Below are 17563 nucleotides of genomic sequence, written 5' to 3' on the forward strand. Positions count from 1 at the left end.
GTCACTTTTCCGAGGCATAATGGAAATGAAATGTCAAACCTTGGCTAAACTTTCTGTCGGAGCTCAGTTGCAGTGGCTGGTAAGAACAACCAGGTCCTCCCCACGTTTGTTCAGCTCTACCAGGGCTCTCTGTGAGAGCCCAGGTACGTCACTATGACAACTACTGCACTTGACCTGCCCTCCGCAGGTGTGAGTATTGGACTGCGCCAAAAAGCATCGGGCACAGTTCACTGCCAAGTGTGAAACATACTTTGTCAGTCCCCTCCCGCAAAATGCGAGGTTCTATCTTAGATCAAACACGCAGAGGCCATGTCATATGAGAAAAGCCCTTATCATGACCAAAAGAAGTTTCATTGATGACCACAACGCTAAACAAAGAGGGTCTTGTCTAATCACAATGAAATACCATTTGCTTCTTGGTTTTTCCTAATAGCCCAAAACACCAAGACACCATGTCATTTAAAACAGACACTCTCACTCGTCTGGTTATAGGAGACCTTGTTACAGTCACCCACAGTAAAAGACGATACACACTAAAGTTTTAATGAAGGCTTAGGTTCCCTTTTCCAAGACCCATTAGGCAAACAGCAAATGTATTATCCTTATCTCGCGCAATGTTTTGATAAGTCAAATGAAAATACTTTAGACAAGAGAAAGTGACAATTGCAAATACAAAAGGTGGCAGAGAACACTTAAGGTGTGCTGTGTTAGGAAATGAACAGAGGCGGGCAGCACACCTTGGAGCCCATTTAAATAATGGAGTACAGATCATCTTCCACAGTGAGAATTATTCCATTACACGGTCATCAACTCCGCCAAATGCAATGAATTTATCACACCCTTCAGGGCTCATGTTGGCATGACTGTCTCTTGGGGTTGGCTCTCAACTCTGTGAAGAAAATGACACAGTGCAGATACATTGTGCTACATTGCATTATTGCACTGCATGTCCTATACACATAACGTGGAAATGTATCCATCTATAAACCCAAAAGTGGGGAGTCGATTTTAACATTTTGTAGGGCCGCTATCAAGCCATTTGGCCACACCCGTGTCCAAGGGCCATAAAATATGTAATTTTTCCAACACTTATGATTCGTGTGCAAGGTTTTACAGCTTTTTGAGCACATTTAGCCATTTAACCAACAATAGTAATTCCGTACATTACAATAGGTCCTTCGTACCACCATAGTAGTAGATAGGTAGTCAGACCTACTGTAAATATCAAGTCCTTTCAGTTGATATTGTCAGCATAGTACAGTAGGCTATTCCGCCATATTATTCAGTTGCCTGAATTAAAGGTAATTTGATCTATATCATTACATTTAGGCATTTATCCAGAGTGACTTACAAAATGCAAGATCAGCGTAAACAGCATGAACTCTACGGTTAAGTAAATAGAGTGCTAAGAAAGGATAAGCAGCTAAACATCACACCTAGCATCTAGTGGGGACGGCTGTAGCTTTGTGGGTACAGAGGCCATCTGATAATCAACATGTCACCGGTTTGTCCCAGCCCATCCGGTATATGTGTCAAAGTGTCCCTGACACTTACAGTCCGTCTACGCGAAACTTCAGTTACTAGTTACTTTTAACCATACATTAACCAGTGTAGCCCTATTTTATACCTAGGCTATTTGAAAATAGCCGATCTACAAGCTCACAACGCGTCGCGTCACGTCACGTCTACGAGCTTGTAGATTGCTACTGCTATTTTCAAATATTTTAGTACTTTTACTTTTGGTACTTTAAGTACATTTTGATGCCAATACTTTTGTACTTTTACTCAAGTCAATTTTGAATTCTGGACTTTTACTTGTAACTGAGTTATTGCAGTATTGGTACTTTTACTTAAGTAAAGAATTTAAGTACCTTTTCCACCACTGCTTGTTGGATATTCAGATAAGTACCTTTACAGATACAAATAAATAAGGAGGGCTATGGGGTCTGAAGAGATTAGTTTCAGGCTGCAGTGGAAGACGGGGAGTGTGTCTGCAGTCCTGACTGAGGGTCGAGGTCAGAGGTCATTCCATAGCTTGAGAGCCAAGAGGAGTCTGGCATGATCATTTTGGGAGGTTGAAGAGCAGACATTACATTTCTGGATCAAATAGGGTTTAAAGATTCCAGGAATATTCAAGCTGGAAACTTAGCATGGGAATTAATAGACAGGGCAAAAGCTATAGCAACCTGATAAACGGGTGTACCCAACTTTTCTCAGTTGATCCTGAGGTAATTCTTTGACATTTCAGATTTTTGTATTGTGCATATTATTATTTTTTAAATATATTTTCTTTTCTGCCTTTATTCAGATGAAGTACAGTGAAGTGTGACAGGAAACAGGGAGAGAGACAGGGAGTGACACAACAATAGCAGATGTACAAGCTCACAACGAGCTTATAGAGCAGCTATTTTTCTGTGCATGACACTGGTACGCAACTACGTATAAATTATGTTTAACTCTAATTCCAACCCCTAAATGTCTAAACCTAAAACTAAGCCCAAACTGAATGTTTTTGAAATTGTATCTTTAAAAGTCTTTTGTGACCCTAAACACACACACACACACATACTGTACGCGCGCACACACGCACACCGCACACACGCACACGCACACACACACACACACACACACACACACACACACACACACACACACACACACACACACACTTTAGTTGTTATTTCTATGGGAAATGTCATGGAGGGGATTCTCTAGGAAGAGGCAGAGAGAGAGAGAGAGCTGGATGCCAGTGAGCAGAGGTGGGTGGCGGTACCAGATTACACCTCAGAAGCTGCCACCCTCTCCTACTGGCCAGAAGGCGCCAGTGCAGCCAAAGAGTGCGGGCAGCAATGACTCTGCATTGGGAATCGCACAGCAGACCGCAGAGTTTTAAGTCTTGGTGCATGGGGAAACACTAAGTATTCCTTAACACTGGCGGTTAGGTATCTTTGCCGCCGCAGCACCAGGGGTCCCTCACAGTCACCACTGCCTGCTGCTGATCCCACTGCTAGCGCACCACCTAGAGGAGGTGCCATGTTACCTTGCTACAACGGAAATGGGCCTATCAACATCTGCTGCCTCCAGGTTGAAATAGGGGCTCAACTCAATGGCTGGTCTGACAATGAGACAAGTTGCCCACCTTTCCTTGGCATTGGAAGGAGAGACGCTACATGCACTGACAAGCCTCGACCAGAGGAGCCTTTGACCAGTCAGTCTGCCTTCGAGGATGGAAAAAAACACTGTCCTGCAGACGGAGAGGAGAAAGTAGAGCAAAGGAGCCTATGCCACCAAGCTGCATGGACTAATCCAATACAGCTATCACACTTTCCTGCATCATATCCATGAACAATTGGTGCCACAAGCCTTTGTTTAAAGGGATATTTCACTTTCAAAAAAACTTTTTGTCATTTTATCATCTACTCAGGCCTTTGTGAGCCCCCCAGACAGTTTTTAAGTTGCTTGATTCAGTATTTAGATATTTGATATTCATTTTATCAGACACGCCCCCTTCCTATACAAACCCATTGTAACTTCAAACTACATTTTAACCATGTTAGATTCATCGAAAACACCCGTCCTTGGTTCTGGTGACTCACCCTGCCCTCCTAATGCGTGAGGGGGCCGTGTTTTTCCGATAATTCTTTTCATTTATTTTATTACATTTTTTGATTGCATTTTAATTTTTTAATTTTCCTAAAAAAATATTAAAAATAAATGAAAAAAGTAATTGAAAAAACACGGCCCCCTCGCGTATTAGGGGGGCGGTATGAGTCACCAGAACAAAGGACGGGTGTTTTTGATGAATCTAACATGGTTAAAATGGAGTTTGAAGTTACAATGGGTTTGTATAGGAAGGGGGCGTGTCTGATAAAATTAATATCAAATATCTAAATACTGAATCGAGCAACTTAAAAACTGTCTGGGGGGCTCACAAAGGCCTGAGCAGACGATGAAATGACAAAAAGTTAGTTTGAAAGTGAAATATCCCTTTAAGGACTCCTGGCCGTTTTAGAGAGCATATCCATGCACCAATGCCCTCAAAGAAGCAGAATGCTTAGAGTCCATACAAAATGTTACCATCCGTGCTTCGACTGACCCTGCCTACATCAGACAAGCCAAGAACTGGCGCGGACAATGATGGGGACAGTGAGGAGCCATTACAGCAGGTGTCTCCAGTCCAGTCTCGACACCCATCAGTCACAAGAGACACTGGAAAGACAGACGAAAGACCTATGCTCTGGCTGCTACCAATGTGGAGAACCGGGGCACAACGAAAGTCACTGGTCAGTCTCTGTGCAGGAATTAGCAGTCAACACCAGCCCCTTGCACAGGCTGACACATAAGGACAGGGCAGGCATTATTTTAGGACGAGGCATGCCACACTGACGCCTCACATCAGCTATGGAAGGCACTCATTAGAACCTCAGTCAGGGCATGTCCTGACCCAAATAAGCCGTTCATCATGGCAACAGATGCCAGGGATGAGGGCCTGGGCACCGTGCGTACTACAGCTGTTCCCTGAACTGTGCCAAGAGAAAGTTGAGGGACTTCTGCCTGACTCGACCAGAGCTGTTGGTGGTGGTGTAGGCTGTGACGCATTTCCACCCGTACACATATGGTTTCTTTTCAACCACATACATCTCTGACCTGACTCCTAAATTATAGAAGGACAGATGACCCGGTGGCTTGAAACAATTTCGAGGGGCACCATCAAACAGGCCATCTCCATAGAAACGCGGTTGCAGTGACCACAACAGTCCCGTTGCCCCTTAACCCTTTCGTCCACACAACCTGCAGTGAGTGCAGGACAGTGATGTGGTCCACAGCCACATTCAGAGTTGGATCAAAGCTGGACAGTGCCCCCGTGTGATCTACAGTGGCACTTTTGGACAAAGACAACAATGTATCCTACTCGCAGTGGACCAGCCTCTCTGGGACACTACAATATGTATGGCTAATTTAGTAAAATCATTTGCTTTACTATGATATTCTTATAAAAAAAGAACTCATGCATTAACAATGAATGTAAAGATTTACCCAATTTGCATAAGAAATCTGCCTTATAGCATCTAAAAAAAACATTTTATATAAACATGTTATATTTAATAACAATTTGAATATGTTGTGGCCTAAATACTTATATGGTCTACCTACACCCAAATTATCAATACAATCATTTATTATACAGTATGCTTACTTCCACTAATTTGTTCAAATGTGCAAATTATCTAATTATTACGCACAATACAAAAATTTAATGGAATCTACAGGACAAATTACCTTGGGATCAACTGTGAAGAGTTTGGTATGTGACCAAGTATGGTCTAGAAGTCAAAATAATTGTTATACAGAAATGTATTTTATGGCCATATTAGCTTATAACATGAACAAATAGCAGTTTATTGGGTTATTTACTGCTTCCGTAGTGGTCAGATGTACAGGAATAATAATATTGGTAAAAGTACTTGGTATGCAATTAGCTACCATAAACATATATCCTTACACCTGAATAATAATCTTTATTTATATAGCACCTTTCGAAAAACAGTTACAAAGTGCTTTACAGAGACTCAAAAACACACCATACAACAAGGTATGGTGAATGAGAGCACATGTTCATTCTCTTACCAGAGAACTACCAAAACACAAGTTGGATGACCTCTACTCGTTATCTCTGCTAGTTTATTCAAATATGCAAATGTATCATTAACTATGCACGATAAAAAAAAGAAATGACCTTAGGATCAACTGAGAAAAGTTTGCCACATCACGTTTATCATAGCTTTTACCCTGTCTAGCTTTTATCCTGTCTAACAGAATTGTCTGGGAATTAAGATTTCAATATTTATTTTTATTGCTACATCCTATATGCTGTACGAGTGAAGTCAAATTATTTGGTTTTGGTTCCTCGCCATTGTAGCAGAAAGCATAACAAGAAATAATTAAGGATACTGGTACGGTAAAGAATAATCAACCAACAAATGTGGGCTGCACCTGTGATGGGAGAATGCACTTTTGTATACAGAGGGTTTTACAGAATTCCTGTTTAGCCACTTAAACCCTCTATACTTGGTGAAACAGACCAGAGTTGCAACTGTACATGATAAACACACAGCTGGGCCACATGTACCAGTATCACTGCACCGTCAATCTTCACCTCCTGAATGTTATAAAATCCACTGTAAACCATGACCTCTTGTGGCTCATTTCTTTATTAGATGGGTAAATGTCCTAGTATTACTTTTTTTATCCACAAGTTTCTTAGGGCGTTGAGTGCATCACTTCCTGTCGATTTGATCCCCGATAGCTGATCAAATCGACAGGAAGTGATGCCCTCAACGCCCTAGGAAACTTGTGGATATGAGTCCACTATTGAAGGTATATTTATACTGAAATTGTGCACGTTTCCAAAATTACTGAGCATAATATTCCCTTGGAAAATCTGCCCTTTGCACCCCTAGTTGTAGGGGTTTGAGTGAGCATGCCAGCAGCCTAGCAAGGCGGTGAGTTGAGTTGTAATAGTCAAACCTGGAGATGACTGAGACTTGACCGAGAAGCTTGGTAGACTCTTTGGTGAAGGATCTGATCCTCTGGGAGTTATAAGGTGCAAACCTACAGGAATGAATAATTGTTGCAATGTATACATCTCCTAAATTCCTGAGAGTTACCAATGAAAAACACATGCCCTTGGTTCTCATTTTACAGTATATCTTCTGAACATTTTATTTTGTTATTTACATCACACATTTTTGCTGAAATATTGGTAAATTATACACGCAGTAAATAAATAAGGTATTAACAAACTTGCACAACTAAAGGAACAAAGGAAAATAAAAACATAACGCAGCCATATCAAAAGTGAACATACAGTAGACACTAAACTTATGATGACTTGTTCAGATGTCAATGGGTGCTGCAGCACCCAACCACTTACAATATTCTGCCCACCCACATCCACTCAGAAATAGACACTCATGTATGGAACACATCCAATAATCAAACAAACAGTTCAAAACATTAAAAATTCATTTAAAAAAAAGAAAAGAAAAACTAAAAGGAAGTAAGATATCAAACCATGGAGCCAATGTGTAAATCCTGTTGTTGGAAAAAAGAAAATACAAATATAGAGTGTCTTCAAAATTCCAACCTGAGTGGATGAATCCTTTGACATTATTGGTAGGAACATTGATACGGTATGCTTAGCTTCTGCCGTCATGGTTGCAACACGCATCACAAACCCATTCAGACCTAGATGCATGGGGACCAAACAAAACAATAAAGTAAGCGTCCCCCCTACATTGCATCGCTCGCTGTGTACACAGGAGGAACAAACCATACGAACACTATGGAGCAGTGGTTCTCAACCTGTGGGTAAGGACCCCCAGGGGGGTCCCCACGTGATTTTGGGAGGGTCCCCAGATGATAGTGAAGTGACAATTTAAGGACTTTTTAATACCTTAAAAAAAATAACGAAAAAAAAGAAAAAGACCATTACTGCAACTAAGTAATCAACAAACTATACATTAAAACATTGGCCAAATTGTCAAATACAAATAATATAAGAAAGAGACAAAAAAAATGAAATTAGCCGATCTACAAGCTCACAACGCCTTGCGTTGCGAGACGTTGTGAGCTTGTAGATCTGCTATTTTCACAATATTTATCTGTGGAACGGAGTCAAACAAAATGGGGGGTCCCAAGTTCAAATATGATTATTTTGGGGGGGTTGAGAAAAGGTTGAGAACCACCGCTATAGAGTACCGAAGTTCTGACGTCACTCCCACTACCCCAGAACTGTGTTCCAAAAATAAACAGTTTTGTCAGGTATGTTACTCATACCCATATGAGTAAAATCACCAGGGTGGTTTGTTTATTTTTGGAACACAGTTCTGAACTTATACGAATATGGGAATTCCAATACAAAAAAGTAACGGCGTGACTCAGGGGGATAGCGCCCTCTAGCGGCAGTGATGTCAGATTTCGGTGTTCTATTGGCCGTGTTCGCGGGAGAGAGATCTGTCACTGCACTAACAACTCCTACATGTTGGCCAGGGCAGCCTGTTCAGTGGCGTGTGGAACCAGGAGGAATAGCGTGTGTACCTCACAGTCATGTGAAAATAAGCATCCTTGTAGTCATGTGTATCAGAGGGGACACGTGATTGTCTGTGCTCTACCCGGTACCAGCTGTAGCAGCTACTGTAGCAGTGACAGTGGACTACACAATACATGGGGAATTGGCATAACTACTAAGGGGAGGGGGGAAAAGGAAGAACAAAACAAAAGATGACATGAAAAAAAAAAAACGGTCTCTTCAAAGTAACCTCATGACAATAAGCGTTGTGATGATTGTGGCAGGCACATCGTCTCACCTGAAACTAGGCCTCAGCAGCACTCCAGTCAGAAACACCGAATTGGTAGAACATGCAGACTCCATGAGGACACCAGGACAGACGGTCAGGCAAGTCAATCCAGCTCTGACAGTTGCTCCATTAGCTACACAAGCAAGCAGAAAAAAACAACCGACTGCAAGGTGGATAACTCCATGGCCATAGGCTACAGTGTCCAACATCTCTTCGCAACGGAGCGAGACACAAAGACGCACAGGGTGATCACAAACATCTTCTCACTGGACAAGTGGACAGCAGTCAAGCCCAAAGACAGGGACATGATTTTCGTGATTTTCTCTCACCCACAGTCCAGTTGGATACAAGATCTAAATCTGTAGACAATGCTCTCCTCACATTCAACCTATCTTCCACACCCCAAGATTTGCGCAAACTGAAACAAAGAAGCAAGTTTAAAATAAACTTGGATCTTTCACGCAAATCAAAATCCTCCCATTTCAGTAACAACAAGTTCCGTTTACATCACATGTTGGGCACATGTCTTTATTGGGCCAGTCGCTCCCAAGTATTATCAATGTCAACACCCAATGTGCGAGTCCATTCATATTCTCTGGATCTTGTCAGCAACCACCACAGGGTTCTCTTTGCGAATCTTCTCTGCAGCCTCCGTTTTGTAATCATACGGACAGTTGTGTTTGTCTGAGTAACGGTGAATTCCACAGAAAATGTTACCACAACGGCAGTCAAAACCTGTAACACAGCAAAAGACAGACCGAGTCATACCCTCACCCACTGCACAGGCCACAAATCTAACCATAGATGACCCTGCTTTTTGTAAAGCACAAAGTACATCATTCATATCAAGAACGCACACTTGACTTAACCCATTAAAACCGGGAACGCATCTGTGTAACCACGTAACCATTATTTTATTATACTTTGGCTGTTCAAAAATATCAGATATACAAGTCATAGCGTGGCACAGAGTGCCTTTTACTCTGAGATTTTTTTACTCAAATCTTTGTTACTAGGGGTTTCAGAAGCTTGAGAACCACTGATTATAGCAACATACGTTTAAAAAAACTGTTAGGATTTAGAAGATATTTGTAGAATCCCCAGAAGCAAAGATTTGAGTTGAAAATGTTCGCTTTGAAAAATATATATTAAAAAATGTGCTAAACTTTTTCTGATTTTTCAAAAAATAGCAGATCTACAAGCTCATATTTTGAATAGCCAAAGAAATCTAAAAATGACACGGATGCGTTCCCGGTCTTAATGGGTTAATATTAAGTTAATGGTAACAGGTTAACAGTTGATGCTTACCTATAAGGCCAACCTTTTTGCGACACATAAAGCAACGATTCTTCTTGGGCTTGGTGGGATTGGAGGAGCTGGACTCGTCACTGCTGGTGGTGGGTTGGGTGGACGAGGCTGAGGGCTGAGTGACCACTGGGTAAATGGAATAACAAGTCAGTCCAGTGACCACTTCACTCAAAAGCACATCCTTAACTTAAACTGTGATCCTACCACTCGGGAGAACATGTACTTTTGATGCTTACCTGGCTCATCGATCTCCACCTTTGCCGATGGTTCCTTCTCACAAATGAGGCTCATCTCAGTCATTTGTTGGGAAAGAGTGGTCTCACTAGAGAGGAGACAAAATATATATTTGTATGCCTGGTAAAATCACTGGCTTTCAAAAAGCTTTAAATCTATTTGTCGGTCAGTCTGAAAGAATTACTTGTATTTACACAATCAAACAAGCGGTCGTTGATCTGCCATGCCATCGGCGAGTGCTCGGATCATTTCCGGGTTGCGTCTTTGAACAGTTTACTCATAGCGATCCAGACCTTGGGGAGTGAACGCCGATTAGCCTCCGATCTGGGGCTTTGTTCGGCGAGCTCCAACAAATGTCTGCATGTGAATAAGGGCTGAAATCGTGTATTGTGAACTTGGCACAAATGGGTTTATATTTTTGGGTTGTTGCTTGATGCTGATTTGGAGTACCGTTTTATAACTCATTTGTCTGTCTATTCCTACTGGAAACATTCTTTCAGACATATACTTTTCGAACAACGAAAATGGCCGATCTGTAAGCTCACAGCGCGTCGTAACCTAACGCGTCGTGAGCTTGTAGATCTGCCATTTTTTAAAACTATTTGGAGAAAGAAGATCTGTATGACAAGTAGCACTGATATGACATCGAAAACAGACAGGCACACAGTGGATGGAAGCAAGTCATGATTTTGTGCAAAATGTTTTAGATGTTGGACTACCTCCAAACAGACATTTATTTTGACTTTGAAATATTGTGAAAATAGCAGATCTACAAGCTCACAACGCCTCACAACGCGGGTGATGCAGTGCCGGTCTTTTTCTTTTCGAGGTATTAAAAAGGTCTTAAAAGTCCTTAAATTGTCACTTCACTGTCATCTGCCCCCCCCCCCCCCCAAACAATCATCACAGTTTGGGAACCACTAGTCTCGCGTGGCCAGACTGTTGCCTCCCACAATTTTCAAATGTTTCCGGTCATACTGTCTGGGACTCGGAAGCTCTGATCATGATTAGAATATAAACCGGACGTGAAGCTTCCTCCCCACTTCCGTTTCGTCTTTACAGTCGCGCAAATTTATCCGACTATAAATCAAAATCATTTTAGTATATTTAGCTTGCTGCTTAGCAGAAATGGAAATTAATAAAGAAAATGTAAAGATATTTTAAAATATATTTTCGTTAACGGAAGTGCCAGTTTCCTCAATCGGATTTCGGGAGTTGTAGTTCCAGACTCTATATAGCATTCGGAGATTGTGGAATAGTTGTCTGGCTACGCGAGACTAGGGAACCACTGACCTACAGAATAACAGAATAGAGTTACAGAGAGCCTTACCCAATAACTTTAGCGGCGACAGCCTCAGCAGTGGCAGCGGCCTCGGCCATGGCCACCTCAGAGGCAGCGACGGCAGCGGCTGCAGCAGCAGCGTTGTTCAGGGTGGCCTCCAGCCGCAGGGTGGCCTCCAGCCGCTGGATGGCCGATGCCTCCGCCGCCGAGACGAGGGAGACGCCACTGCCACCTGCAGGGGAACAATTAGATTCAAGAGCAAATCATGGTTGTGGAAAAGACAATGGCCGGGTTTCCCAAACGAATTTGAGCTCGTGCGCAGCCTAGAAGCTGCGTAAGAGCCTCCACGCACCTGCGCAGTAGCAACCCCGCCACGCACTGTCTTCGTTAGTAGCAGCTGTGTGTGCCCAACGTGCCATCTAAACTGGCTTCAGGAGGCACCATCGTCGTAGGTTCTCATTACGTGTGTGCTAAAACTACATTCGCGAGACAGCATGCACGTGAACACCTCCTGGACGAAGTCTACGTAAAGCCTACGTAAACTACGTAGTGCTGTCCTACGCTACACAGCAGTTTAAACACCCTTTGCGAAAGTGAAATGGATCATAAAAATACTAGAGCCAACTGTCAGATGTCCTGAAGCAGTCCACTCCAAATACAACTTTTGAATAATATATTTATGAATTAAATTAGGTGAATTTTAAATTTAGTGAGGTGATATCTGCAAGGTAAATAAAACACTAAAGTGTCCCCATTATGCAAGTAAATTAAATATACTTAAAATACCAAAAGTAAAAGGCAGAATGTCCCATTTCCCAAATTTAATATGTATTAAAATCTTTTGAAAATAGCAGATCTACAAGCTTGTGAAGCGTTGTGAGCTTGTAGATCTGCTAGTTTCAAAAGATTTTTTAACCATTCATAAACATGGCGAGCGCAACAGCTGTCACTTTGTGAGAGGAACTGGGGACTTTCATCATAACGTTTAACTATAAAACTTCGAAATTAAGGAAACATGTTTAGCTCAGCATCATTTATATACCTTTAGTTAACTTGGCATATGCTTAATATTTTTATCAGACCATCGGATCATCCGTGAGAGTACAATTTGTAAACTTCGGGTTCATGCATAGAGGACAAAGCAGCGTAGCCCTGGTTCAGAGCGTTAGTGAACTCTCTGGGTACAGCCACACATGTCCGTAAAGCGTCCGTCAAGTTGCCGTACGGATGCCGGAAGTCCCATCCACTCCCATGTTAAAAAAAAAAACGGAACGGTACTTCCGGTTTTAAATTTAACATGGGAGTGGATGGGACTTCCGGCGTCCGTACGGCAACTTGACGGACGCTTTACGGACATGTGTGGCTGTACCCACTAACGCTCTGAACCAGGGCTAGAAGCAGCGCACCGCAGCCGCCCTGTGTGTGTGTGTGTGTGTGTGTGTGTGTGTGTGTGTGTGTGTGTGTGTGTGTGTGTGTGTGTGTGTGTGTGTGTGTGTGTGTGTGTGTGTGTGTGTGTGTGTGTGTGTGTGTGTGTGTGTGTATATATATATATACATACATATACATATACATATATAAATTAAGTGTGTGTGTGTGTGTGTGTGTGTGTGGTCGGTCGGTCTTTTCATAGATCTATTTCGCTACGATGGGTGTTACTAGCGCCCCAGGGCCCTCGTAACAAACTGCTTCGTAGGACAGCACTGCAGGGCTACGCCTCTCCCAGGAGTGGGAGGAGAGTAGGATACGCCATTCTGTCTCCCGAATGTAGTTTTAGCAGACACGTAACCCTGTGGACGTGGGAACCGATAGCACGTTGGGCACAACCAGCTGCTACTAATGAGGGTAGAGCGTAGGTTTCGCCGGGTCCCAGGCTCTTACGCAAGCTGCGTAGGCTACGCATGACCTGAAATCTACGTGCCTGCTATGGTACTGCGCAGATTGTGTGGACGCACGTAAGACCCGTCGTACAACCTGCGCAGGATCTCAACGCAGCATCTCTACGAATCTCTTTGGGAAACGCGGCCAATGAAGTCTAATAATAAAGTTCTAATCAATTTGGGAAAAGGTTTTCCAAGTACATATATAAAATACACAAACTGAACATTTTCTTTTACCAGTTTAAGACCTGTTCAAAAATAGCAGATCTACAAGCTCACAGCGCGTTGCAGCACTATGCGTTGTGAGCTTTTAGATCTATTTTTGGGGGGGTAAAAAAATATATATTTGAAAACTACACATAATTGCAGATACCCTCAAAAAGTAAAATAATTACCGATATATTGGCCAAACCGATGGATATATCGGTTGGGGAGGTGATGATGACATTTTGAGCAGTAAAGTAAAGAAAGAGCAATGTGGACTTCACGTCTGCTATACAATAACAATACCAGTGGTTCTCACACTTTTTAATTTCAAGGACCACCATAACTCTGAGAGTGTACAAATGGAACCAAATTTGGTTCAATTTGCACACTCTCAGAGTTAAAGACCTGTAAGTCTTTGTTGATCAAAAATGATAATGAAGGCCAAAATTTGAAATGGATCTTTTTTAAATATAGGAATTATTAAAGGGGCCCGTTAAGAGGGAATCATTAAGAAACCGGAATGGTTACAATCCTAAAAGGAATCCCAACCCTACAAGTGGCGACAGTGAGGGAAGAGCAGCCTCTTACCCATTGGGCTCATGGGAGCAAGTCCATTGTTCTGTCTTGACAGGTGCTCCTTGTGGCAGACCGAGCACATGCCACTGGTCCTGGGGTTGCCGTAGAAACCACAGCCGTTAGCACAGAGCACGGGCACCGGGCTCTGATTGGTCTCCTGGGCCATGATTATGATGATGATGCTGCGACTCGACTGCCTGGTAAGGTGACCTGTTGTGGACACATAAAACACCTTGGGGTGAGTGTAGTGGATACCCAGACGAGGTCAATGAACGTAAATGGTTGACCGGCGAAGCCATTACACAACCCACTCAAGATGTAACCTAAAGCCACAAAAGGAGCGCGTTAATGAGACCACACCAGTTTGCATGTCTGGGTCAGTGGTTCTCACAAACTTTTTCATGTCAAGGACCCCCAAATTGACACTTTTTAGCCCGCAGACCCCCATTTGAAAAGATATGCCAAGGACCCCCATAAGAGAAATTGTTACGGACGGCTCTCTAACAGTGATTCTCAACTATTTTAATTTCAAGGACCCCCAGTTTGACATGCATTAGGCTACGGATCCACACTTAAAGACATTTCTATCTCTGGGACCCCAATTTCTATTGTAAAATCAATGTTAATTTAACTCTGAGTGTACAAATGGAACCAAATGGACCCGTTAGTTACAGACCCATAAGGGTCCATTTGGTTCCTAACTACCGGTATCCATCATTTAGCTGGGGAGCCCCTGGAACTCCTTCAAGGACCCCTGGGGGTCCCACTTTGAGAACCAATGGTCTAGGTAGAACAGCATTCGCCGGAGCAGTTTTATTAAATATAAGTAGTGTCCATCGGGGAGCCTTGATCCTTCAACCACTCACCTCGCATAAGCATCGACAATTTATGGATGCATCGATCAACATACAGTATTATGGCTGCCTTTTAGTTCACCATCACCTAAACCGCGGTTCAGTTTATCCGTTAACTGACTGAATCAAGTAAACGTGAGCGCAACAAAAAGAGTGACGCAATCATTGCACAAGCACTGTTCTCCTCAACAAGGTCAAACAGAACAGGCATCTTCAAAGAGCTTAGGGTCAATATGCAAACAGTTTCAAATCACTTATCTCTAGAACTGAGAACTTTCTAGAACTTTCTTGTTACCGTTCAATCCTCATCATGAAAACCAAGAAGCCTTTTGACATGCATTGCTGCCCAGCAGTACATTGAAATTAAATTGATTATTGCGTCAAGGAGGCACAAGGAACAACCCAGCATTAGAGCCCGACCAACGCCAGATTTTAGAGATCAAGAAGTCCTTGAAATTCAAATAGTTGAGAATCACCGTGTGATACCACACTTACTGCTCATCAAGTACCTCTGGGGTTTCCCCAGAAACTAAGCAACAACTGCAATCTGCATTGTGTGACCCCCCTGACTGCACTGTGTTCTGCACTGACAAGACTGGCACGACCCGCCTCACATGGCAAGGGCTGGAATTAGCTTTCACTCTTGTCACAAGAGTGCAATGTGACACGCCGGCCGGGTCTCAAAACATGCACGCAAGCTCTCCAGCCATTACTGTGTCAGTGGATGGCTGTGAGGGCAGATGACTATTTATAGGCAATCCTGGAAGCCCCAGGCTAGTAAGGTTGGGCAACGTTACAAAAACACCCCGTGCTGAAACGCAAACAAACACAACCAACGTGGTCCTGTTTACAGACATTATAGAATGCAAGTGTTGCCAGCAGTAACAAGCAGTGGTGGAAAACATTTTTTACTTAAGTAAGAGTATCAATACTGCAGTGTAGAAATACTGTTACAAGTAAAAGTCCGGTAATCAAAATTGACTTGCATAAAAGTACAAAAGTATTGGCATCAAAATATACTTAAAGTACCAAAAGTAAAAGTACTCATAGTGCAGAAAGTCCCATTTCACTAGTTCAACATGTATTAACATCTTTTTAAAATAGCCGATCTACAAGCTATTGTCGGATCGCGACACATTGTGAGCTTGTAGATTGGCTATTTTCAAATGGCCGAAATGTATATAGGGCTGAAGTGGTAAATGTATGTTTTGTGATAATAGAAATCTGCAAAGCAACTAGTAACTAAAGCTGTCAAATAATTGTAGTGGAGTAAAAGTACAATATTTGCCTCTGAGATGTAGTGGAGTAGCAGTATAATTGAAAAGGGGAAATACTCAAGTAAAGTAAAGATTCCTCAAAAGTGTACTTAAGTACAGTACTTGAGTAAATGTACTTAGTTACTTTACACCACTGGTGACAAGCCGGTGACAAGCTCAACAGAAACTTCTAAAATGATATGGTGTGTAAGTGTTGCCTCGTTCATGATAGGTTAGCAGTGTTTCTCAAACTTTTTCATGTCAAGGACCACCAATTTAATATGTATTTTGGCCACGGACCATTTGAGCATATTTTGTGTCAGGGACCCCATACAACATTTGTGTTGTTACAACGTTTCAAAAATACTCCAAGATGTGTCAATTTTTGTCAAGATCGTTTTGAAAATAGCCGATCTACAAGCTCACTCACAGTCACAACCATTTGTGAGCTGGTAGATCTGCAATTTTCAAACAGCCGATGTTTATAGGGTTAAAGGGATTTTGAATTTGCTGGGGACCCCCTGGTACCCCACTTTGAGAACTACTGGATTAAAGTACACAATGAATGTAATAGCAAATACATCTGTGTTAATGTAAAAGTAAAAGCATTAACACTTAGAAAGCAACCAACCAACCAACCAAAAATACAATGTATTTGTATTTATGATTTCGCGGGGGGGGGGGGTCTAACAGCTTGCTGCTTAGCTCTTTAAATACACTGAGTCATGCTAGCTGCTGCTAAGAGGCTAACTCAACTTTACCTCATAAAGCAGGGGACAGCGATCCGTTTAATATCTGGCTGCTGGGGGGCGATCAGGACTCAGGAGGAGGTTTTGCTGGGTGTAATAAGTGGTCGTTACTGGGGTGTAGTAGGCCTGCCGGTGGCGCTAGGGTGTTGTTAGGAAACAACCAGTTTACTAGCTTAGCTAAGACACTAAAAGACAGTGTGATGCTTGGTGGGGGGCAGGCTCACACTAGCCAGTAGCCAGCTAAATGTTAGCTGCAAGAATGCCCACTGTTTGTGTCCGTTTATATACATTAATGTTTAATACAGTATAGCATTTGGAGCTGCGTTTTGTGAACGATCTTTAAAGCAGAGAAAAACAACATCGGGCGATGTGGCGAGAACGTGTGAGAGCGATTCTATTCGCCAACATAAAAATGCATTAAAGATATGAGAAGATAGGGAGATAGAGAGAGAGGACACGTGTTAACAGGAAAACAAGCTACAACTATCATCTTCCTAAGCGTGCTTTGATGCATCGTACTTTTAATTACAACATTGTTTCTTGTTTTTGTTTACAATTCAACTGTGTGTGTGTGTGTGTGGTGGTGGTAGTAGTAGAAACTTCCGATGGCTGACCTGTATAACCAAATTTGGTTATAGTGTGAGGAGGCTGTGACTTCACTCCGCCGTGTCTTCTTCTTCTTGTTGTTCTTAATTATTGTCAGAACTTAAAGTCCCGTGCCACGTCCGTGTATCACATATACAACTTTAAGTCCACAACTCCACATATAACTGCCGCTCAGCTTCTTTTAATGTATTTTCGGGCTGTTTTTACTTTGTTCCTTCGCCTGCTGCTCTTTGACTAGTTTTGTTCTGCTTTGT

General features: G+C 42.4%; 1 protein-coding gene across 1 annotated transcript; it reads right to left on the bottom strand.

Moving 5' to 3' along the window:
* Positions 1-6691: 6691 nt before the first annotated feature.
* zfand5b (zinc finger, AN1-type domain 5b) lies at positions 6692-17563 on the bottom strand. The gene is made up of 6 exons (XM_080418737.1): positions 17318-17563; positions 13857-14054; positions 11233-11416; positions 9905-9990; positions 9669-9794; positions 6692-9095 (listed from the first exon to the last, which is right to left on the bottom strand). Exons 2-6 carry the CDS (start codon positions 14008-14010, stop codon positions 8947-8949), a joined length of 699 nt encoding a protein of 232 aa, XP_080274863.1. The 5' UTR covers positions 14011-14054; positions 17318-17563; the 3' UTR covers positions 6692-8946.

The sequence above is a fragment of the Gymnoscopelus braueri genome, assembly GCF_963280865.1.
Source record: "Gymnoscopelus braueri genome assembly, chromosome: 22".
NCBI classification, from domain to species: Eukaryota; Metazoa; Chordata; class Actinopteri; order Myctophiformes; family Myctophidae; genus Gymnoscopelus; species Gymnoscopelus braueri.